Source organism: Pangasianodon hypophthalmus, chromosome 1 (assembly GCF_027358585.1).
Source record: "Pangasianodon hypophthalmus isolate fPanHyp1 chromosome 1, fPanHyp1.pri, whole genome shotgun sequence".
Lineage (NCBI taxonomy): Eukaryota > Metazoa > Chordata > Actinopteri > Siluriformes > Pangasiidae > Pangasianodon > Pangasianodon hypophthalmus.
Genome location: NC_069710.1, coordinates 18953721 through 18969967, shown reverse-complemented (window position 1 = coordinate 18969967; position 16247 = coordinate 18953721). Strand labels below are relative to the sequence as shown.

General features: G+C 39.0%; 2 protein-coding genes across 3 annotated transcripts; both read right to left on the bottom strand.

Moving 5' to 3' along the window:
• Positions 1-2897: 2897 nt before the first annotated feature.
• On the bottom strand, positions 2898-7451 carry emg1 (EMG1 N1-specific pseudouridine methyltransferase). Its single transcript, XM_026926478.3, has 5 exons — positions 6572-7451; positions 5734-5835; positions 5485-5626; positions 5029-5237; positions 2898-3326 (listed from the first exon to the last, which is right to left on the bottom strand). The coding sequence occupies exons 1-5, from the start codon at positions 6719-6721 to the stop codon at positions 3213-3215; spliced, it is 717 nt and encodes a 238-aa protein (XP_026782279.1). The 5' UTR covers positions 6722-7451; the 3' UTR covers positions 2898-3212.
• kel (Kell metallo-endopeptidase (Kell blood group)) lies at positions 7343-16152 on the bottom strand. 2 transcript variants are annotated; one of them, XM_026926475.3, is made up of 18 exons: positions 15839-16006; positions 14412-14583; positions 13986-14294; positions 13585-13706; positions 13210-13353; positions 12698-12769; positions 12346-12534; positions 12094-12254; positions 11829-11946; positions 11631-11726; positions 10404-10502; positions 10238-10315; positions 10019-10122; positions 9552-9641; positions 8472-8539; positions 8218-8363; positions 7762-7851; positions 7343-7645 (listed from the first exon to the last, which is right to left on the bottom strand). In XM_026926475.3, the coding sequence occupies exons 1-18, from the start codon at positions 15863-15865 to the stop codon at positions 7496-7498; spliced, it is 2235 nt and encodes a 744-aa protein (XP_026782276.3). In that variant the 5' UTR covers positions 15866-16006; the 3' UTR covers positions 7343-7495. The 2 variants fall into 2 exon arrangements, with proteins under 2 accessions (XP_026782276.3, XP_053088078.1); XM_053232103.1 differs by lacking the exon at positions 7762-7851 and having other exon boundaries at positions 7343-7761; positions 15839-16152.
• Positions 16153-16247: the final 95 nt, after the last annotated feature.

The window sequence follows — 16247 nt, the reverse complement described above, 5'->3', positions numbered from 1 at the left end:
AGTTAATATTAAAGAACTCACTACATTCCGAAATGCACTGAAGTATTTTAAAACTATGTTGCCTAATTAATAGCTATTTGCATTTCTATGCATAAACAGTGCATGTGTTTATTTCTGTAGTATTTCAGCTCCAGTGGAAGTGAAAGATTTATGCTGGCAGCATTGCAACTAAACTGAAATGCAGGTTTTGGAGTTTGCATTTTCATCAGCAGTTCCCCTTTGGTCTTTGGTAGGGCAACATCACACATGTAAGTTCAGAACGGAGTTGTACCAAGAGAGTAGGCAAGTAAAAAAGGAGAAAGATGCTGAACCTGATTACCCTAGTGTGTTAATCTAAACAGAATGAACAAATGAATGAATGAAAGTTCACCTTATATACACCTATGCCTTCTGTTTATATACACTACATGGCCAAAAGTTTGTGGGCACCTGACCATCATACCCATAAGTGGTTCTTCCCAAACTGTCACCACAAACTTGAAAGCACACAATTGTATAGAATGTCTGTGTATGCTGTAACATTTCCCTTCACTGGAACTAAGAGGCTCAAACATGTCCCAGCATGACAAAAGCCCTCATGCACAAAGCGAGATCCATGAAGACATGATTTGCCAAGGTTTGTGTGGAAGAACTCGAGTGGCCTGCACAGAGTCCTGACCTCAACCCCACTGAACACCACTGGAACGCTGACTGCACCCCAGACCTCCTCACCCAACATCAGTGCCTCAACTCACTAATGCTCTTGTGGCTGAATGGGCAAATCCCCACAGCCACACTCTAAAATCTAGTGGAAAAACTTCCCAGAACCACAAAGGGGGGAATAAACCTGGAATGGGATGTTCAGCATGTTTGTTTTGGATGGAAATGTCTGAGGCCACAATTTAGGGACCCTCTAGTCTTTATCCACATGTTTATCACCAGTTGGTACACGAGTCTGTTTTCATTTTCTGCAGGATATAATGGTGATAGATAGCAGTGTGCAATGTCGTGCAGCACTTCAGTGTACTCTTCTGGAATGAACTTTTTTTTAAGCACAAACTGTTGGTATCTATGACTGACATCACATTTTTGTAAACCTGAACCATTAGTTCAGGTTTTTTTTTTAAAAAAATTTAAGCATGGCCAGATGAAGGTTACTGAAAGCAGCAGCAGAACAGGAAGAGAAGAGAGAGGTGGAGGAAAGCCTGAGCAGGTAGCAGAGGTGGAGCAGCACTGATTGAAGCATCCATAAAAAAAATCCCTGAAGGTGGTGGGAAGAGATGGACTTGGATTGCCAAGTCAGCAGTCAACCATTTTCAATTTCTTAGAAAAACTCTAATCAGGCTAAAGTGTCAAGTGAGATGTGTAACACCAGTAAAGCAGCCCAGCAGTTATAGTAAGTTGTTACGTTCCTACAGAAGGCAAAGACCTAAAGTGAGTGCAAGAATGATAACAGATTAAGATTGCAGGTTGGTTGGATGGTAGAAGTGATGATACATATGAGCAGGGCAGGAAGTTGGAAGTAAGGTTGTAGCTTTTATTTGCACTACACAAACATCATGACTGGCATTTACAGACAGTAAGAAGAACAGGACAACCATAAAACAAGGACAACAGGGAAACTAGTGTCACCTAGGAGAGAGAACATGGATGGTGCCAAAGGAATAAATATAACAAAACAGGATTACACTAGGCTGTACTTACAGTAGCTAACCTGACTGCCAAAACATCAAATGAAAACTAGCTAACTACACTAGACTAAGCTAACAAGAAACACAAGAGGTGGCACCGGCCCTCTAACCAAACGTGACTAGACACTCAAAAGCACCTACGTGATGCTCTATTCAGAGCAACATCCAAAATGTTCTATCAGCATGACCTAAACACTAGAAACATGCCTCAAAAATGATCAGTGGCTCGTAGGCATTAATGGAGAGTTGGTGCATCAACAATCTGCTTTGGAGAAATCTTTAACATGACATGTAATACTAAAAAAAAAATAGTGTCCCTCTCTTTCTTTTATCAAGCCACTCCAATTTGACTCCTGAAACACAGGAGAGCTGCACAAGTCCAACGAAAAACCAAGAGCACCTACCTTCCACATATCCCAGCTCATCCTGGAGGTCATTTCACAGTGTAAACGAAAGGACACGTAACCATGATGGAGCTCAAACAAGCCCTGCAGGCTGGAGGCTACAATGTGTTCAAGAATAATGGCAGAGCGAAGCATGCAATGAGAGGCTGCAGTCAAAACCACTCGACTGGGTGACTTGAGATACTTCAAGATTAACAAGAAGTAAATACAGCAAACAGTCTAAATTCATAGATGTGCATTAGTGCATGGAGCCGTCAGTTTAGCTAGTGCTGCATATTATGTTTCAAGTTCAGGAAACTTTAGGAGGAGAAGAATACAAAGACAAGAGCAATAAGGAAGAGAGAAGCAGAGAAAAGGACAGAAGCCCAAAAACCTCAAGCAGCAGAAAATTGTAAACCAGGACAAGAGTTGCCAAAAGTGAGCAGAGCTGCAGCACAGAGCCAAAAGTCTGTTCGAAAAGATAAGCCAACAACAGCGCAGTCCCATTCTGGGAAGACTCAAAAAAAAAAAAAAAAAAAAAAAATTTAAAATACAGGGGAGGTTGTCAACAAAACCATACACAGGCCTCTCCACAAACAGCAGATGAAGTCATTAATTCTGAAATATATGATTAAAGCTGGAGCCAGTGACATATAACCGCATTTCGACTACCTTTACTCAGCACAGTTGAATAACAAGCCAGATGATTAAGTTGCCTGCAGTATATTAGTTGTGTTCATCGCTGTCCATTTTCCACAGAGCAGCAACACTGCATCAGAGCAAGTGTGCATGACATGAAAATAGAAATAGCCTTTTTACACACAAATCAACAACAATAATTGCATTTTAGACACAAAGAAATTGTTTTATTGGTATACAAACAATATTTTAGATTTTGTTAACATGAAAATGTTGAAAACATAATATTTGAATGCTCATATAAAGGTACAAAATATTCCTGTGATCTCCACAGAATGCACATGACTTCAGCAGTGTTGGGTTATCATTAATGTGTTATAAAGAAAATTGGTACTGCCTACTGATGTCACCACTATAGAAAACTGACTGGTTTCAAAAGAACTGAAGATTTTGCGCCGCATTGATCCACACACAGATGAATGCCAAGTTTGACCCAAAGTCCAGCACCAGTGTGTTTTTATCACAACACCCCCCAGCCCTCCTCAAACGCAGAGCAGATTTTGGAACATGTGAGGGCTGCAGACAGAGGATAGTTACTGATGGAAACTGTCTTCTCTGTATAGTCCACATTTACCTAGAAGAGAGGTGTAAAAAAAGTAGTGAGTTTACTTATTTTATAACCCGAAGGGCACAGTAAACAGTTGCCATCATTCAGTTTAGAGCATGTGGGCAATAGTGAGTGGATGAAAATCTGGAGTATATATACACACACACTGATCAGCCATAACATTAAAACCACCTGCCTAATAATATGTAAGTCTCCCTTGTGCCACCAAAACAGCTCTGACCCTTCACGACATGGACTCCAAGACCTCTGAAGGTGTGCTGTGTATCTGGCACCAAGACGTTAGCAGCAGATCCTTTAAGTCCTGTAAGTTACGAGGTGGAGCCTCCATGGATCGGACTTGTTTGTCCAGCACATCCCACAGATGCTCGATTGGATTGAGATCTGGGGAAATTGGTGGCCAAGTCAATACCTTGAAGTCTTTGTTCTGTTAACCACTCCTGAACAATTTTTGCAGTGTGGCCTGACACATTATCCTGCTGAAAGATGCCACTGCCATTAGGGAATACCGTGGCCATGAAGGGGTGTACTTGGTCTGCAGCGATGATTAGGTAGGTGGTACGTGTTAAAGTAACATCCACATGAATGCCAGGACCCAGGGTTTCCCAGCAAAACATTGCTCAAAACATTGCCTCCGCCAGCTTGCCTTCTTCCCATAGTGCATCCTGGTGCCATCTTTTCCCCAGGTAAGTGACACACACGGACCCAGCCATCCTGACGATGTAAAAGAAAATGTGATTCATCAGACCAGGCCACCTTCTTCCATTGCTCCATGGTCCAGTTCTGATGCTTACGTGCCCATTGTAGGTGCTTTTGGCAGTGGACAGGGGTCAGCATGGGCACTCTGACAGGTCTGGGGCTACGCAGCCCCATAAACAGCAAGCTGCAATGCACTGTGTGTTCTGACACCTTTCTATCATAGCCACTATTAACCTTTTCCACAATGATGCTCTGACCCAGTTGTCTACCCACCACAATTTGGCCCTTGTCAAAGTCGCTCAGATCCTTACGCTTGCCCATTTTTCCTGCTTGCAACACATCATCTTCAAGAACTGACTGTTCACTTGCTGCCTAATATATCCCACCATGCCATTATAATGAGATAATCAATGTTATTCACTTCACCTGTCAGTGGTTTTAATGTTATGGCTGATCGGTGTAATATATATATATACACACACACATACAAACAGTTTCATAAAAGAGGAGAATTAAAGGCATGTTAAAATTCAGAACACACATATGATATACTATGGTAACTTGAAGAAATCAGAAAATGTTTATATATAGAAAAAAAACATGTTGTCTGTGCTATATTACCTCCCCAACAGAGTTTTTAGATTGATATTCTTAATCCCTGACCTAGTGAACCAGTATCAGGATATACTGATTCACAGAGACCTCAAAGCACTTCTGTAAGTCGCTCTGGATAAGGGAGTCTCCCAAATGCCATAAATGTATGTTGCAAATCCATGTCATAATTCAATCAAACCTATTCATAATGGACTGAACATTCAGAAACATTTAATTATCAAATGAAGCTCAATTAATAATGGTTGTTGACAGTCTAAAATTCTTTATTTCAGAGCCTCCCAGACAGTCCACATTTTTGCTTCACACTTGTTTTATGTGAGAACCACTGATCTAGTCTGAGAAACCCTGAGTACTGGTTTAAGAACCAGTGGTCTAGTAGGTGTGATGACAAACCCACCGCTCCATGTGCAAATGCTCCAATAACAACCACAGCAGGACCATCCTTAGGGATGAGGGTTCTGGGAAAGACGGCATCTCCTGCTTTGAAGGATGTGGCATAGCGTGGGCATCCTGCAGGCAAGTGGTCTGAAACGGGGTTTTTAATCATCCTCAGCAATCGCTGCGGCCCATCAGCTGCTCTCACACTCAGCTTATGCAGTAGCTGCACTGAGAGTAAAAATAAGAGAAAACTAAGCAGAGATTTGCTGTCAGTGTGAATACTCCAGTCACTCCAGTGCAATAATCATACTTCATTCTAACGTAGTCCTAACTCAAAAATGTCTTCAGATACAGATGTAAAGAAAAAAAAAAAAGCTGTACAATTCAGTGCAAGATAGTGTTTCAGAGATCCCTTTACTAAACGTTGTGTACAGTTGCACTCTATAGGTCTGAGACTGTAAAAATAGTACTTTACCCATGAGTCCACAAAAGCGAGGGAAGGTGCGGGGAATTCGTGTCTGAGGATTGATCTCGATCAGAGCATTCTTCTCAGTGTGAATGTACACCTGCAGCAGTCCTGCTCTGTTCAGTGGGCTGTCCATCAACATAAGCAGACACTGCATAAGAGCAAACAATTTATTTTCAAGAACACCACACCGATGTCAGCTGCTCTGCGGTATAAAGCACAATTAAATGACATATTGCTGAGTGCCTCTATTGTTACCTGATGAGTGATATCTGGGCGAACATTGCCAGGGTCCCTTCCACTCTTTATTATAATATTCTTGTGTTGGTCACAGTTCAGCAGCTCGAATGTCTTCCCAACCTTAAAGACACAACACAAAATTAACATATACTCTTTTCAGAAACAGACAGTGAGTCAACATCCCAGCAAATACAGATCATTTCCATATGGTTAGTATTTAGTTCTTCTGTGTTTTTTTTTTTCATTAATCATTTTATAACAACATTCTGCTTTTTGTTATTAAAATCGGCACTATTCTCAAAACCTACACTTTTTCTTCTTATTATTATTTTGTAATATACAATCTAGTGCGTCTGTCATGATTTATTAAGATACAAATGTAATGGGAACCTTATGACAACCAACCAAGCTTACATCAGTATAGTAACAGGTTTGTATAGTGATGCTACAGATAATGTTCCCCTAACGTTAAGGGAACGTTCTTTGAACCATACTGCACAATAAAAGGCTGTTTTAGCGTAAAGAGAAATTTTCTGAAACTAAAAAAAGACCTGATCTCTGAAGGTTCAGGAACCAAAAGCAAACGTTCCCAGAACCGTCTGCGAACCAATAATCGTTAACTGGAGTAAATCAGTCGCTCTGCATTAAATTACAAGAGCTGTTAACAGCAAGCTATGAAACTGATGTGATGATTACCAAAATTCAATGATAATATAAACATGCAAACTAATTTTAATACGTAGTATAACGCTTTGTTTACAAGCACGTCAAAAAAAGCCTCTAACTTAGCTAAATGTTAGCTACACCGCTAGCATTTCTCAACCACGCTTACATCATTCTGGTGTTTTATACTCACTTTCACGGTCTCCAGCGTCGCTCCTTCCAAAACAACAACAAGTCGAGTCTCTATCATTTTGTCGTGCATATTTCGTGGTTGTTTCGCTGTTTTTGGTTCATATTGGTCTAAGTGTTCGAGACCACGCTTCTCCCCCGTGTGAGCAGCCATCTTGTTTGAGGCTAAAGCGCGTCGCAGCAATTGTGCGTCATATCATAAGCGACTCGCTGCTGTACTTTTTCCAAAACACTGCTGGAAGTGCTTTTGTGTTAGAATGAGTGACATAAACACCTCAGATTCACATAACTGTACATTTCTTCAGTTATAAACACAAATTGAATAGAATTTGCTTATCTTATTATATCATAATGCCTAATACATTTCAAGAGTTAATCACACACAATCGTTAAACAGTTAAATATGGACTCAGGGATATGGTAATTCATTCATTCATCTTTGGTAACCTCTTTTTCCTGGTCACAGTTGTGTATCCGGAGTCAGTCCACTGAGAGCAAGACAGGGACACCCCCTGAATTGAACGCCATTCCATCGCAGGGCACCGTGTACACACATTCACGCATGCATTCAAACCTAGGGGCAATTTACGATTGTTTTGGGAGGTGGGAGGAAACTAGAGAACCCTGAGGAACCCCACGCAGTCAGAGAGAACATAGACGAAACCCAAGCTCAGTATCGAACCTGGGACAAGAATAGATAATGCTGATACTAATACTGATTGTAAAACCTGAGACTCTAAAACTGATCTATAATAATAAGTATACATCCAAAATATGAAATATTATAATGCATTTATGGGTTTGGTGTAACTGTCATGGTCTCCACTGATGCTCTTTGTATCCATCCAATTTCTGAGCAGCATCATATTGTTTTAGTGTCCACCTTATTGCCCAGCTATGAATAATGTTCCTCAGCAGAACCATACTTCTAGCACAGTTCAAGAAGATGTCCTTGTGATCTGTTATCCACACAGGTCATTGGTTTGGGACAGTGCAGAGAGTTGACACACAGTAAAGTCACCAGGAAGGAGGGTTCAAATGGCATGAGTGCACTATATAGCTCAGAGTCACAGCTTGCCTGTGAAGAAAGAATTGCAACATATGAGTTAACATTTGGCTGAAGCAGGCAGGCCAATGCATTATTGTGGTTTTAATTGGTATGACCTGGTAGGGGTATGGTCTCCAGAAGCCTACCTGTGTGAATGAGGCAAGAAACAGATTAATGTGAGAGAGTCCTGACACAGAGGTGTCACCTGAATGCCTCTGCAAACTCTTATTATATGACTGAAAGAAAACCAAATGATAAAGAGGGAAAACAGACGTTAAGGAAATTGGCAAACAACGTAAATTATTAAATTAATAAAAGTATATTGTAGACATTAGAGATTATTAAAAGCTAAAGTGCACATGTGTTGTCCTGGCGCAGAATTTCAGTGATTGTATATGCAGTGTATCTACACTAAAATATGTAGTGATATAGCTCTAGTCCTTCTGGATGGGAATTTGATACTTAAAGCATAGTCATTCCAAAACAACGTTTCTAACTATATTAGCCTAAACATGTAGGTGTTGATTTAAAAAACCTGAAAACTCACAGCACAGACCACGTTTTTACAACTGAAGATACACACACTAGTAAAGTGCACTTACCAGTAGAGCCACCTGAAGGGCTGAGTATTGCACCCACACCTCCTGCTGCTGGGATGGAGAGAGAGAGGAAGTTCCCTTCTGTGTTGTGAGATAGTGTGACCACACACACTCACTCTCCAGCACAGCACTCTTTGACTGAGATAGGACTAGAGAACAGATAAATGTTATCATGGCATAGACCTGCTATATATATCCATGCACACACACACACACACACACACACAAACACACACACACGTAACAGGGTGACATACTATCTGGTAACAGCACATGCAGGAGGTCTTTTGCGATTAAGGTTCCTAACATCCCATAGTTGACAGCTCTAGAGAAAAGAGAAACACGATTTCTTATTTCACTATGGACTTATACAACAATGCTTCATGTTGCAATCATTACACAGCTGTAAAAATTTAAAAGATATGGCCTTCTTTAAAAGTATATACACAATATATAGACATTTTGAAGATTAATAACGTTATGTGTACAACAATTTTGAAAACAGATCTGTTAAATGGCATCTTTGAACATTATATAGTAAATATATGCTATATGTGAGTATACTCACAATACATAGCATTTTTAATTAAATGGAGTTTAGGGTATAATTTCCATATATAATTATCTGGACAGGTAAGTATGTGCATGTACGTACATATAATTATAATGTATAATTTTTCTCCTTTTGTGGCATGTTTCTATTCCCATCTGCTTCCCCAGAAAATCAGTTACATCCACCAACAGCAGCCTATTTTCTACAGTCTCAGTAGTTGGCACACCTGGACAAATGTACTTTAACATAAAACCAACCATAGTTGTTGGCCAGACTCTGAGGCTGAGTTTTTTTGTGCTTCACGTTTAAGCAAAACACAACACAGACACTGCCATGTTCCAGGATGACAACTGTAGGGTGCAGAGAGCCAAATCTGTGTGTAAACTGTTCAGTGAGTATGATGGAATACTGAGATTGACTAGCCTAAAAAATCTCCACACGTCAATATCATGGGAGACTATAAGGGATTATTTGAACAGCAAATGATAAATCATTAGGCTCTAAAACTCTAGCTGACTTACACACTAAAATTGACAAGACAGTTGCATTCTGACCTGACAGGACTGGTGCTGTTATTAAGGTGAGGGGACGCATAACCAAGTATTAGGAAAGAAATGGTACATGTACCTTTTTCTATCCAGGGAGGATATTATTATTATTATTAGTAGTAGTAGTAGTAGTAGTAGTAGTTGTAGTTCTAGTGGTGGATTCATAGTAATTGAATGTTCTCTAGTTAGTATTGAACTTCTATGAAACCATCCTGGTTTAACAATGTGATAAATACCTGGGATAGGAGGAATGAAACTGTGGTAACACAAACAATCCAACTGGGATGATGATGACATTACCAGAGACAAATGGATGGACGAACAAACTAGAAGACATAGAGAAGTGAAGGCTGATCACAGGACAACATTAACATGTTCAAGTGAAGTGAAAGGGAAGTGAAGTGATACTGGCCAAGTATGGTGACCCATACTAGGAATTTGTGTTCTGCATTTAACCCATCCAATTGCACACACAGTAGTGAACACACACACACCGTGAACACACACCCGGAGCAGTGGGCAGCCTTTTTTTTGGCTGTGGCGCCCGGGGCTCAACAAATGGGCATTGAAATAAATCATGGGCGGCCTGAATCTCAAAATAATACAGCTCCAGTAATAATAATACAACTGCAGCTTTAACAATATTTTCATACTTATGATAGCAAGAAACATATAACAAGGCGGTGAAGGGAAAAGCACTCACACATCAGGCTGTGGAGTGTGAGAGAGCAGTCTGCTCCTCATCCTCTGCTGAAGAAGAAGCATCTGCAGGTAGTTGGAGAAATAGACCTTCTCACTCATAATCACCTAGCGCAAGAGGGAGGTACAGTTCAATATTCTGTATGCAAAATGGTTTATTAATATAGTGCTATACAACAGTGTGAAATTGTAAATGCAAATATTTTATTTATTTTATGAATACCTCTCCAAAATACTCATCAGGTTTCAGCAGATTGAAGAATTCATTGTTAGTGGAGAGTTTTGGTGTGAGAGACTTAATCTGAAAGAGAAACACTAACAGTGTTACAGCTGTAGCTACATTTATCTGGAGATCTCAGAGGAGATATATGAGTGATTTTACCTTTTACCTTATTCAAAACTAAATCCTGTGTGTCCTCATTCTGCCAGTTTAGGGTGGATATTTTGGTCTTGAAGGAGTCGTAAATATCACTTATCAGCGTTCCAGCCTAGCAAGTGGAGAGGAATTATAAGAATAATGGTGAATCATTACGAACATTGTAATAAATGTAACAATTTCCTGGAAAGTACCTACGTTTAAAGTACCTACAGCTTTTATAACATAATTATTACCTGGTATAAATGTTATAAAGAAATACTGGAAGATTTATGTAAGGATTATGTCAAAATATGATATAAAGGTTTATATGAAGTCTATTGCTTATCTTTACCTTTAAATAGAGAAGTTATTAATGTGTCTTTACTAGCAGCACATAGGCCAAATGCCAGCCAAATAAATGAATGTAATGCCTTTAACTAAACTGGTAATCAAATTTGCATTTATAACACTTTAATGAAACACTATATCTACTTTCAGGAACTTTCTCAAAATATCATTAATGTGCAGAGTTTTATTATTATTAAATGTCCACTAGATATAATACTTTCTTTCATGTAAAGACAATTCACATAACACTTTTAAAGGACACCTTGCCATTAGCCTTTCATAAATTCTCCAGCATTGGTTTATAAAAGATTTATGCAATTCTCCTGTGCTAAAAAAGCCCATGTAGTTACCTTTCATAAAAGTGTCATCAATGAATGAATAGTTTGCCTGTTTTTGAAAACCTGAGATACAGTGTGACCCATTCTCCATACAGTATGTGTGTGGCTACTATAACTGTAAGAAATCAATCACCCATCCATCCATCCATCCATCCATCCATTCTTACACCCATTTGTCCATCCATCCATTCTTCCATCCATCTGTTTACACAACCATCTATCTATCTATCTATCTATCTATCTATCTATCTACCCCCCCCCCCTTTTATTTACAGTATTTGTATATTCATATATGTATTATATATGTATATTCTATATGTATATCCATTGGCCCACATGTACATTCATTGGGCCAACCCTCTCTCCAACTATCTCTCCATCCAGCCATCCATCCATCCATCCATCTATCTGTCCATCCGTCCTTCATTTTATATATGTATATCATATATGTATATCTGTTGGCTCACATGCACATTCATCACTCCAGCCCTCTTTCCAACTATCTCTCCATCCATCCATCCATCCATCAGCTATTTGTAATATTCTTACTTAAATATCCTTATTAGTCATACCTCTTCACCAGCATAATGGTCTTTGATCAAATGACTGATCAAAGTGTCAAAACCTTTCACGGTCTGCAGTACACAGTGTCTCCAGTGTGGCACAACCTTAAGTAGCACAAAAAAAAAATTACAATCCAGTTCATTCAACAACTTTAAGAAATATTAAAAATGATGAAATTTGAAGATACACCTCAATTTAATACACACCTCATTTTCATTGTCAATTGCTATAGAGAACTTTTTCATGGTCTGCATGAATCTGGTGTGCAGAGCAGGCATGAGTATTTGCAGAAGATTCATGATCATATAAGTATGGACAGGATAACTACAAACAAAAAGACACACACATACAGATGTACACACATACACAAACTACTTAAATTGTCACAACAGTACTGCTATTAAAGCTGATGTGAAATTGTATGCTAAATATTAAAATAACTACATACAGCTAAAATGTAATATGATCTACCTGTCCATCATCTCATGTGTATGCCTCCAGTTGCTAATTGTCTGTGACATGTAGATGATATAGGGTTGATTATGCAATAACACAACATCTGACTTGCTGACAGGAACAGGGTGAAAGATATCCTGGAGACAGCTGAGCCAATCAATACTGGGGGCCAGCTCCTACAGTAAAAAAAGACACACACACCCACACCTTCTTACTTCCCTGTCGCACAACAACCTATAAATTGTTTAAGTGATAACAAACACCTACCTGTAACTCCTGGATGGTGATTCGATGGTACAGGAGTTTCTGGCTGAGTCGGTAGGAAAGAGGTGCAGTGTTTGTAACTAGAGTTGAACTCAGAGACATATACAAGGCACAGTGCTTAGTACTGCTAATTAAGGAAACATTCAACAGAGCCAAAAGCTCCTTACAGGATGAGAAGAATGGACGCAGAGACTGAAAAGAGAGAAGAAAAAAATTTCCAGATGGCCCATTAACTACCATCATACTATAAAGATCATGCTTGTATTACTCATAAATCTTACATCATTTTTTACACCATGTGAGCACTTTATTTTTCTTCGTCAACTTGCAAAACTCAAATTATGTTCAGTTGTACCTGTGAGTTGAATTTGGATCTGTTTGTTCGGCTGTTCCACTCAACAGGGAACTGAAAATCTGGCTGATCAATCTGCGGAAATGCCAGTGTTTGAAAAGAAGGGTTAAAATGCTTTTTGGACACATTTTAGACACTAATTTTAACATTATGACATTACATATCTATACATCTGTATATTAAAGGATATACTGAAGATGATTCCCTGCTGAGATCATACTCAGCTTATTAATTAATGTTGAATTAATTAAGGGTGCTCAATTTGCTTAATAATGCTTAAGTAGTTGTAAGTAATAAGTAAATGCTTATTAATAAGGAAAGCATGTGAACATTTAAGCCAAGGGTGTACAGTCTTATCTACAAAGGACTAATGTGGATGCAGCCAATCAAGTGAAAGGAACAGTATAGACTATTGCTTTCTCAAAGGTTTATAGATCCAAGGTTTTTGAAGTTTGGAATTTAAGACTAAACGTAAGGTAGGATATTCAGTATGTTTTTTAATTGTTTGAATGTACCTGGATGTAGTTCTGGCTCTCATTGTGGTCAGGGCCCACATATACATTAAAGAAAGGAAAGGTGTTGTATTGCGACATCAGCAGAGCCAGAGTGGAGTTCAACTCAGGCTGAGTCCAGCTCCCAGATACAGGCCAGCCACCCAGCTACACACAAACACAGACTGCTTTATTCATTGTCTATCCAACAAGTGATCCAACTGGACAGAATATTCTATATTCACTAAACAACAAGTAGTATATGACTGGAAAGCTGAAAAGAACACAAGAAAGGGAATGCATAAAATGCCAATAGGTCTTATCAGCCATTTTAAATAATCTGAAATCTACATTTTGGCTGTATATGTGTGTGTGAGAGAATTTGTGTACAGTATATACCTGCTGAATTAGCGTTTGGGCGTGATATATGCTCTCAGTTAATGTAGTGTTAGGCCTCATGCAGGTGTTATAGAACGTCTGTGCTTTCTGTGCAGCACTGGTAGCATTCCTTTTGGGAGACTCTAATCATGCAGACATCACAGAGACCAAAGATTCAAATATAAGTTTCAAATATAACCTCATGTATATATCCAGTTTAAAACTAGTGCATGTGCAGGTAATTTTCCTTATATATTCCTTATTTATATGTTTAGTGCATATTAGAATTCTACGACTGTTGAACAAAATACTATATACTACATTCTAAATATTGCTAAATACTATTCAAATAAACCCTTCATCATTAAAAATCATTAATTAATGATCAGTGATCACACAGAAAGATATAGTATGTGTCATACCCAGAATCTCTTTTATTGCTTGGAGCAAAGCTGTCTGTCTGTCAGGTAATCTGTCATCTCTCGTTCTTTCAGTGTCTGACCCTCTGTTTGTTCTCATCCCACTACCTCTCCCCATTCTCCTTCTCATCTCATCTCTTCTGGTGACATTACGGGAGACGATTGTGCCTCGGTGTCTCCCTCTGCTCTTGGGTGACATTTCTGCTTCACAACTAAACAGGGTATAATCACAGGGTTGGGAAAAAGGATCCATGGCTGCAGAGAAGTGTTCTGCTATTCTCATGCATGCTGGAGAGAGACAGGGAAGAGGGTCTAGAGGGAAAAGGGAATGTGGAGTGAGATGAAAAAAAAAAATTACAAATAGAAAGGAAAGACCAGTCACCACAGACATTGCACCAGATTGTGTTGTTTGATATAGCATCTTGTTACCTTCAGTAGTTAGAGTGTGTTCCTGTAGGAAGTAATACCCCAACCCCATAACTGTACCAATGATACAGGCGGCCAGAAAAAAATGAAAAAACAGGAGCCCACGCCACTTGTTCTTGACCAATGACCGTGATTCCTCAGACTGAACCTGATGTAGGGAGAGCTGGAGAAATTCCTAGACAAGCATCAGAAATGAGTATCAAACATTCAGTCTCGTTCTACATGAGAAATCCTCTTATACCACAGTGCTGTTGAATTCTTTGAACCTGACTGATAATTTTCTATAACACCACAGCTCTGACAAGGCAAGTGAAAGGTAATTGAGCATGGTTAAAAGTTATCATTTCTATGTTGTTGTTGTTCTTTCAGCTGCTTCCATTAGGGGTCGCCACAGCAGATTCGATTTGGCACAGTTTTTATGTCAGATGCCCTTACTGACACTACTCTCCCCAGTTTTATCTGGGCTTGGGACCGGCACTGGGAGTGCACTGTTGTGGGGTTGGTTCCCTAGCTGGGAATTGAACCCATGCCGAAGCGGTGAGAGCATGGAGGACTAACCACTAGTCCTCCAGGAAGCCTAAAAGTTACCATTTCTATAGTGAGGGCTAATTCACAGGGACTTCCATGGCTGATACTCCACAATAAACTAATTCTAATAATATATGGATTAACATTTATTAGCACTTAGTAATAGAGATATAGCTGTTTCTTTATATTTTCCACTATAGGAAACTCTTCAGGACTGAGGACTTTGTGCTTTTTTTCCAATTTCAAAGTAATATGATGTATTTTTTGTGTTAATAACTTCAGAAGAGAGAAAAAATGAGACTGCTGAGGGAAAGAGTGTTTGTAGCAGTTATAGCATAAGTGATAACAGGAACTTGATTTGTAAAACATTCCAAAAGATTAAATGTAACAATAAACAGATTAAAAACTATGACTACGTCATTCATTAATAAATTAAAACAGTAATTGCTGGCAATTTGCTGAGGTACAAGAGGAAGAAAAACACTTTGGGACATGCTCATAAGAAAATAATCAGCGTTTGGGTGGTAGCATATCATACCACCCCATCATGTTTTTTCCCTTTATGTATCAAAAGCAGATTTTCCTTTTTTTCTTTCTGTAGCAACAATTCAGACAGTTATGATCATAGCATTATTCACTCAGTGAATACTTTGTATGAAAAAGCACAGAGAAAACACTTACATTTTAAACACTTTTAAGTAACAAACGTCTGACAAATTATAAAGCTCAAGCTGTCTTGAAGATTTCAATAAGTTGCCAACACACTGCACATCTCCCTGGCCTGCATACTTATTGTTTGCAAAAGGAAGTGAAAGTCTATTTGAACTGAGACCATTTTTCTCTTAGTGATCACATAGTAGCTTTGTTGTAAGGCTGGAATATTTGTTTATTTCTAGCTGTACCTGCTGAACTGATGGGTTTCGAGTCATCTTGGTCTTTTCATTTGTTTCCAAAGGCCTTTCATCAGAACTCCTTCTCCTTCAGCATCCTGCTCATATCTGAGCCTTCTCTTACTTTCATTAGAATCATCCTTTTCTCTATCTCTCCCTCCTTCACACTTTCTCCTCCCACATTTACATTCTGATAAAAGCCAGTGTACAGGCCTCTTTCACTACGTCATACTAAGTGGCTGTCTGTGTAAACCTCCTGGGCCTGATCTGTGTTTTATACATGTTTATTTCACTTAGACTGAGTATCTGAATTTCACTTCAAAAAGTACCCACTTTTTATTTACAGAAAACAATTTAACACCTCAGACATTATTAGTAAGTCACAAGTTTTATTTTATAGGTCTGCTTGTAGTCAGTCAAT

Coding starts and splice junctions, on each gene's coding strand:
- emg1 (XM_026926478.3), bottom strand. CDS start 6,721: ATGGCTGCTCACACGGGGGAGAAGCGTGGTCTCGAACACTTAGACCAA. Junction 5,627..5,733: donor GCCCAGATATCACTCATCAG/GTAACAATAGAG, acceptor GCTCTTATGCAG/TGTCTGCTTATGTTGATGGA. Junction 5,238..5,484: donor TCGCTTTTGTGGACTCATGG/GTAAAGTACTAT, acceptor TTTTACTCTCAG/TGCAGCTACTGCATAAGCTG.
- kel (XM_026926475.3), bottom strand. CDS start 15,865: ATGACTCGAAACCCATCAGTTCAGCAG. Junction 13,707..13,985: donor AGCAATAAAAGAGATTCTGG/GTATGACACATA, acceptor CTGCATGATTAG/AGTCTCCCAAAAGGAATGCT. Junction 7,852..8,217: donor CCCTTCAGGTGGCTCTACTG/GTAAGTGCACTT, acceptor GTTTTCTTTCAG/TCATATAATAAGAGTTTGCA.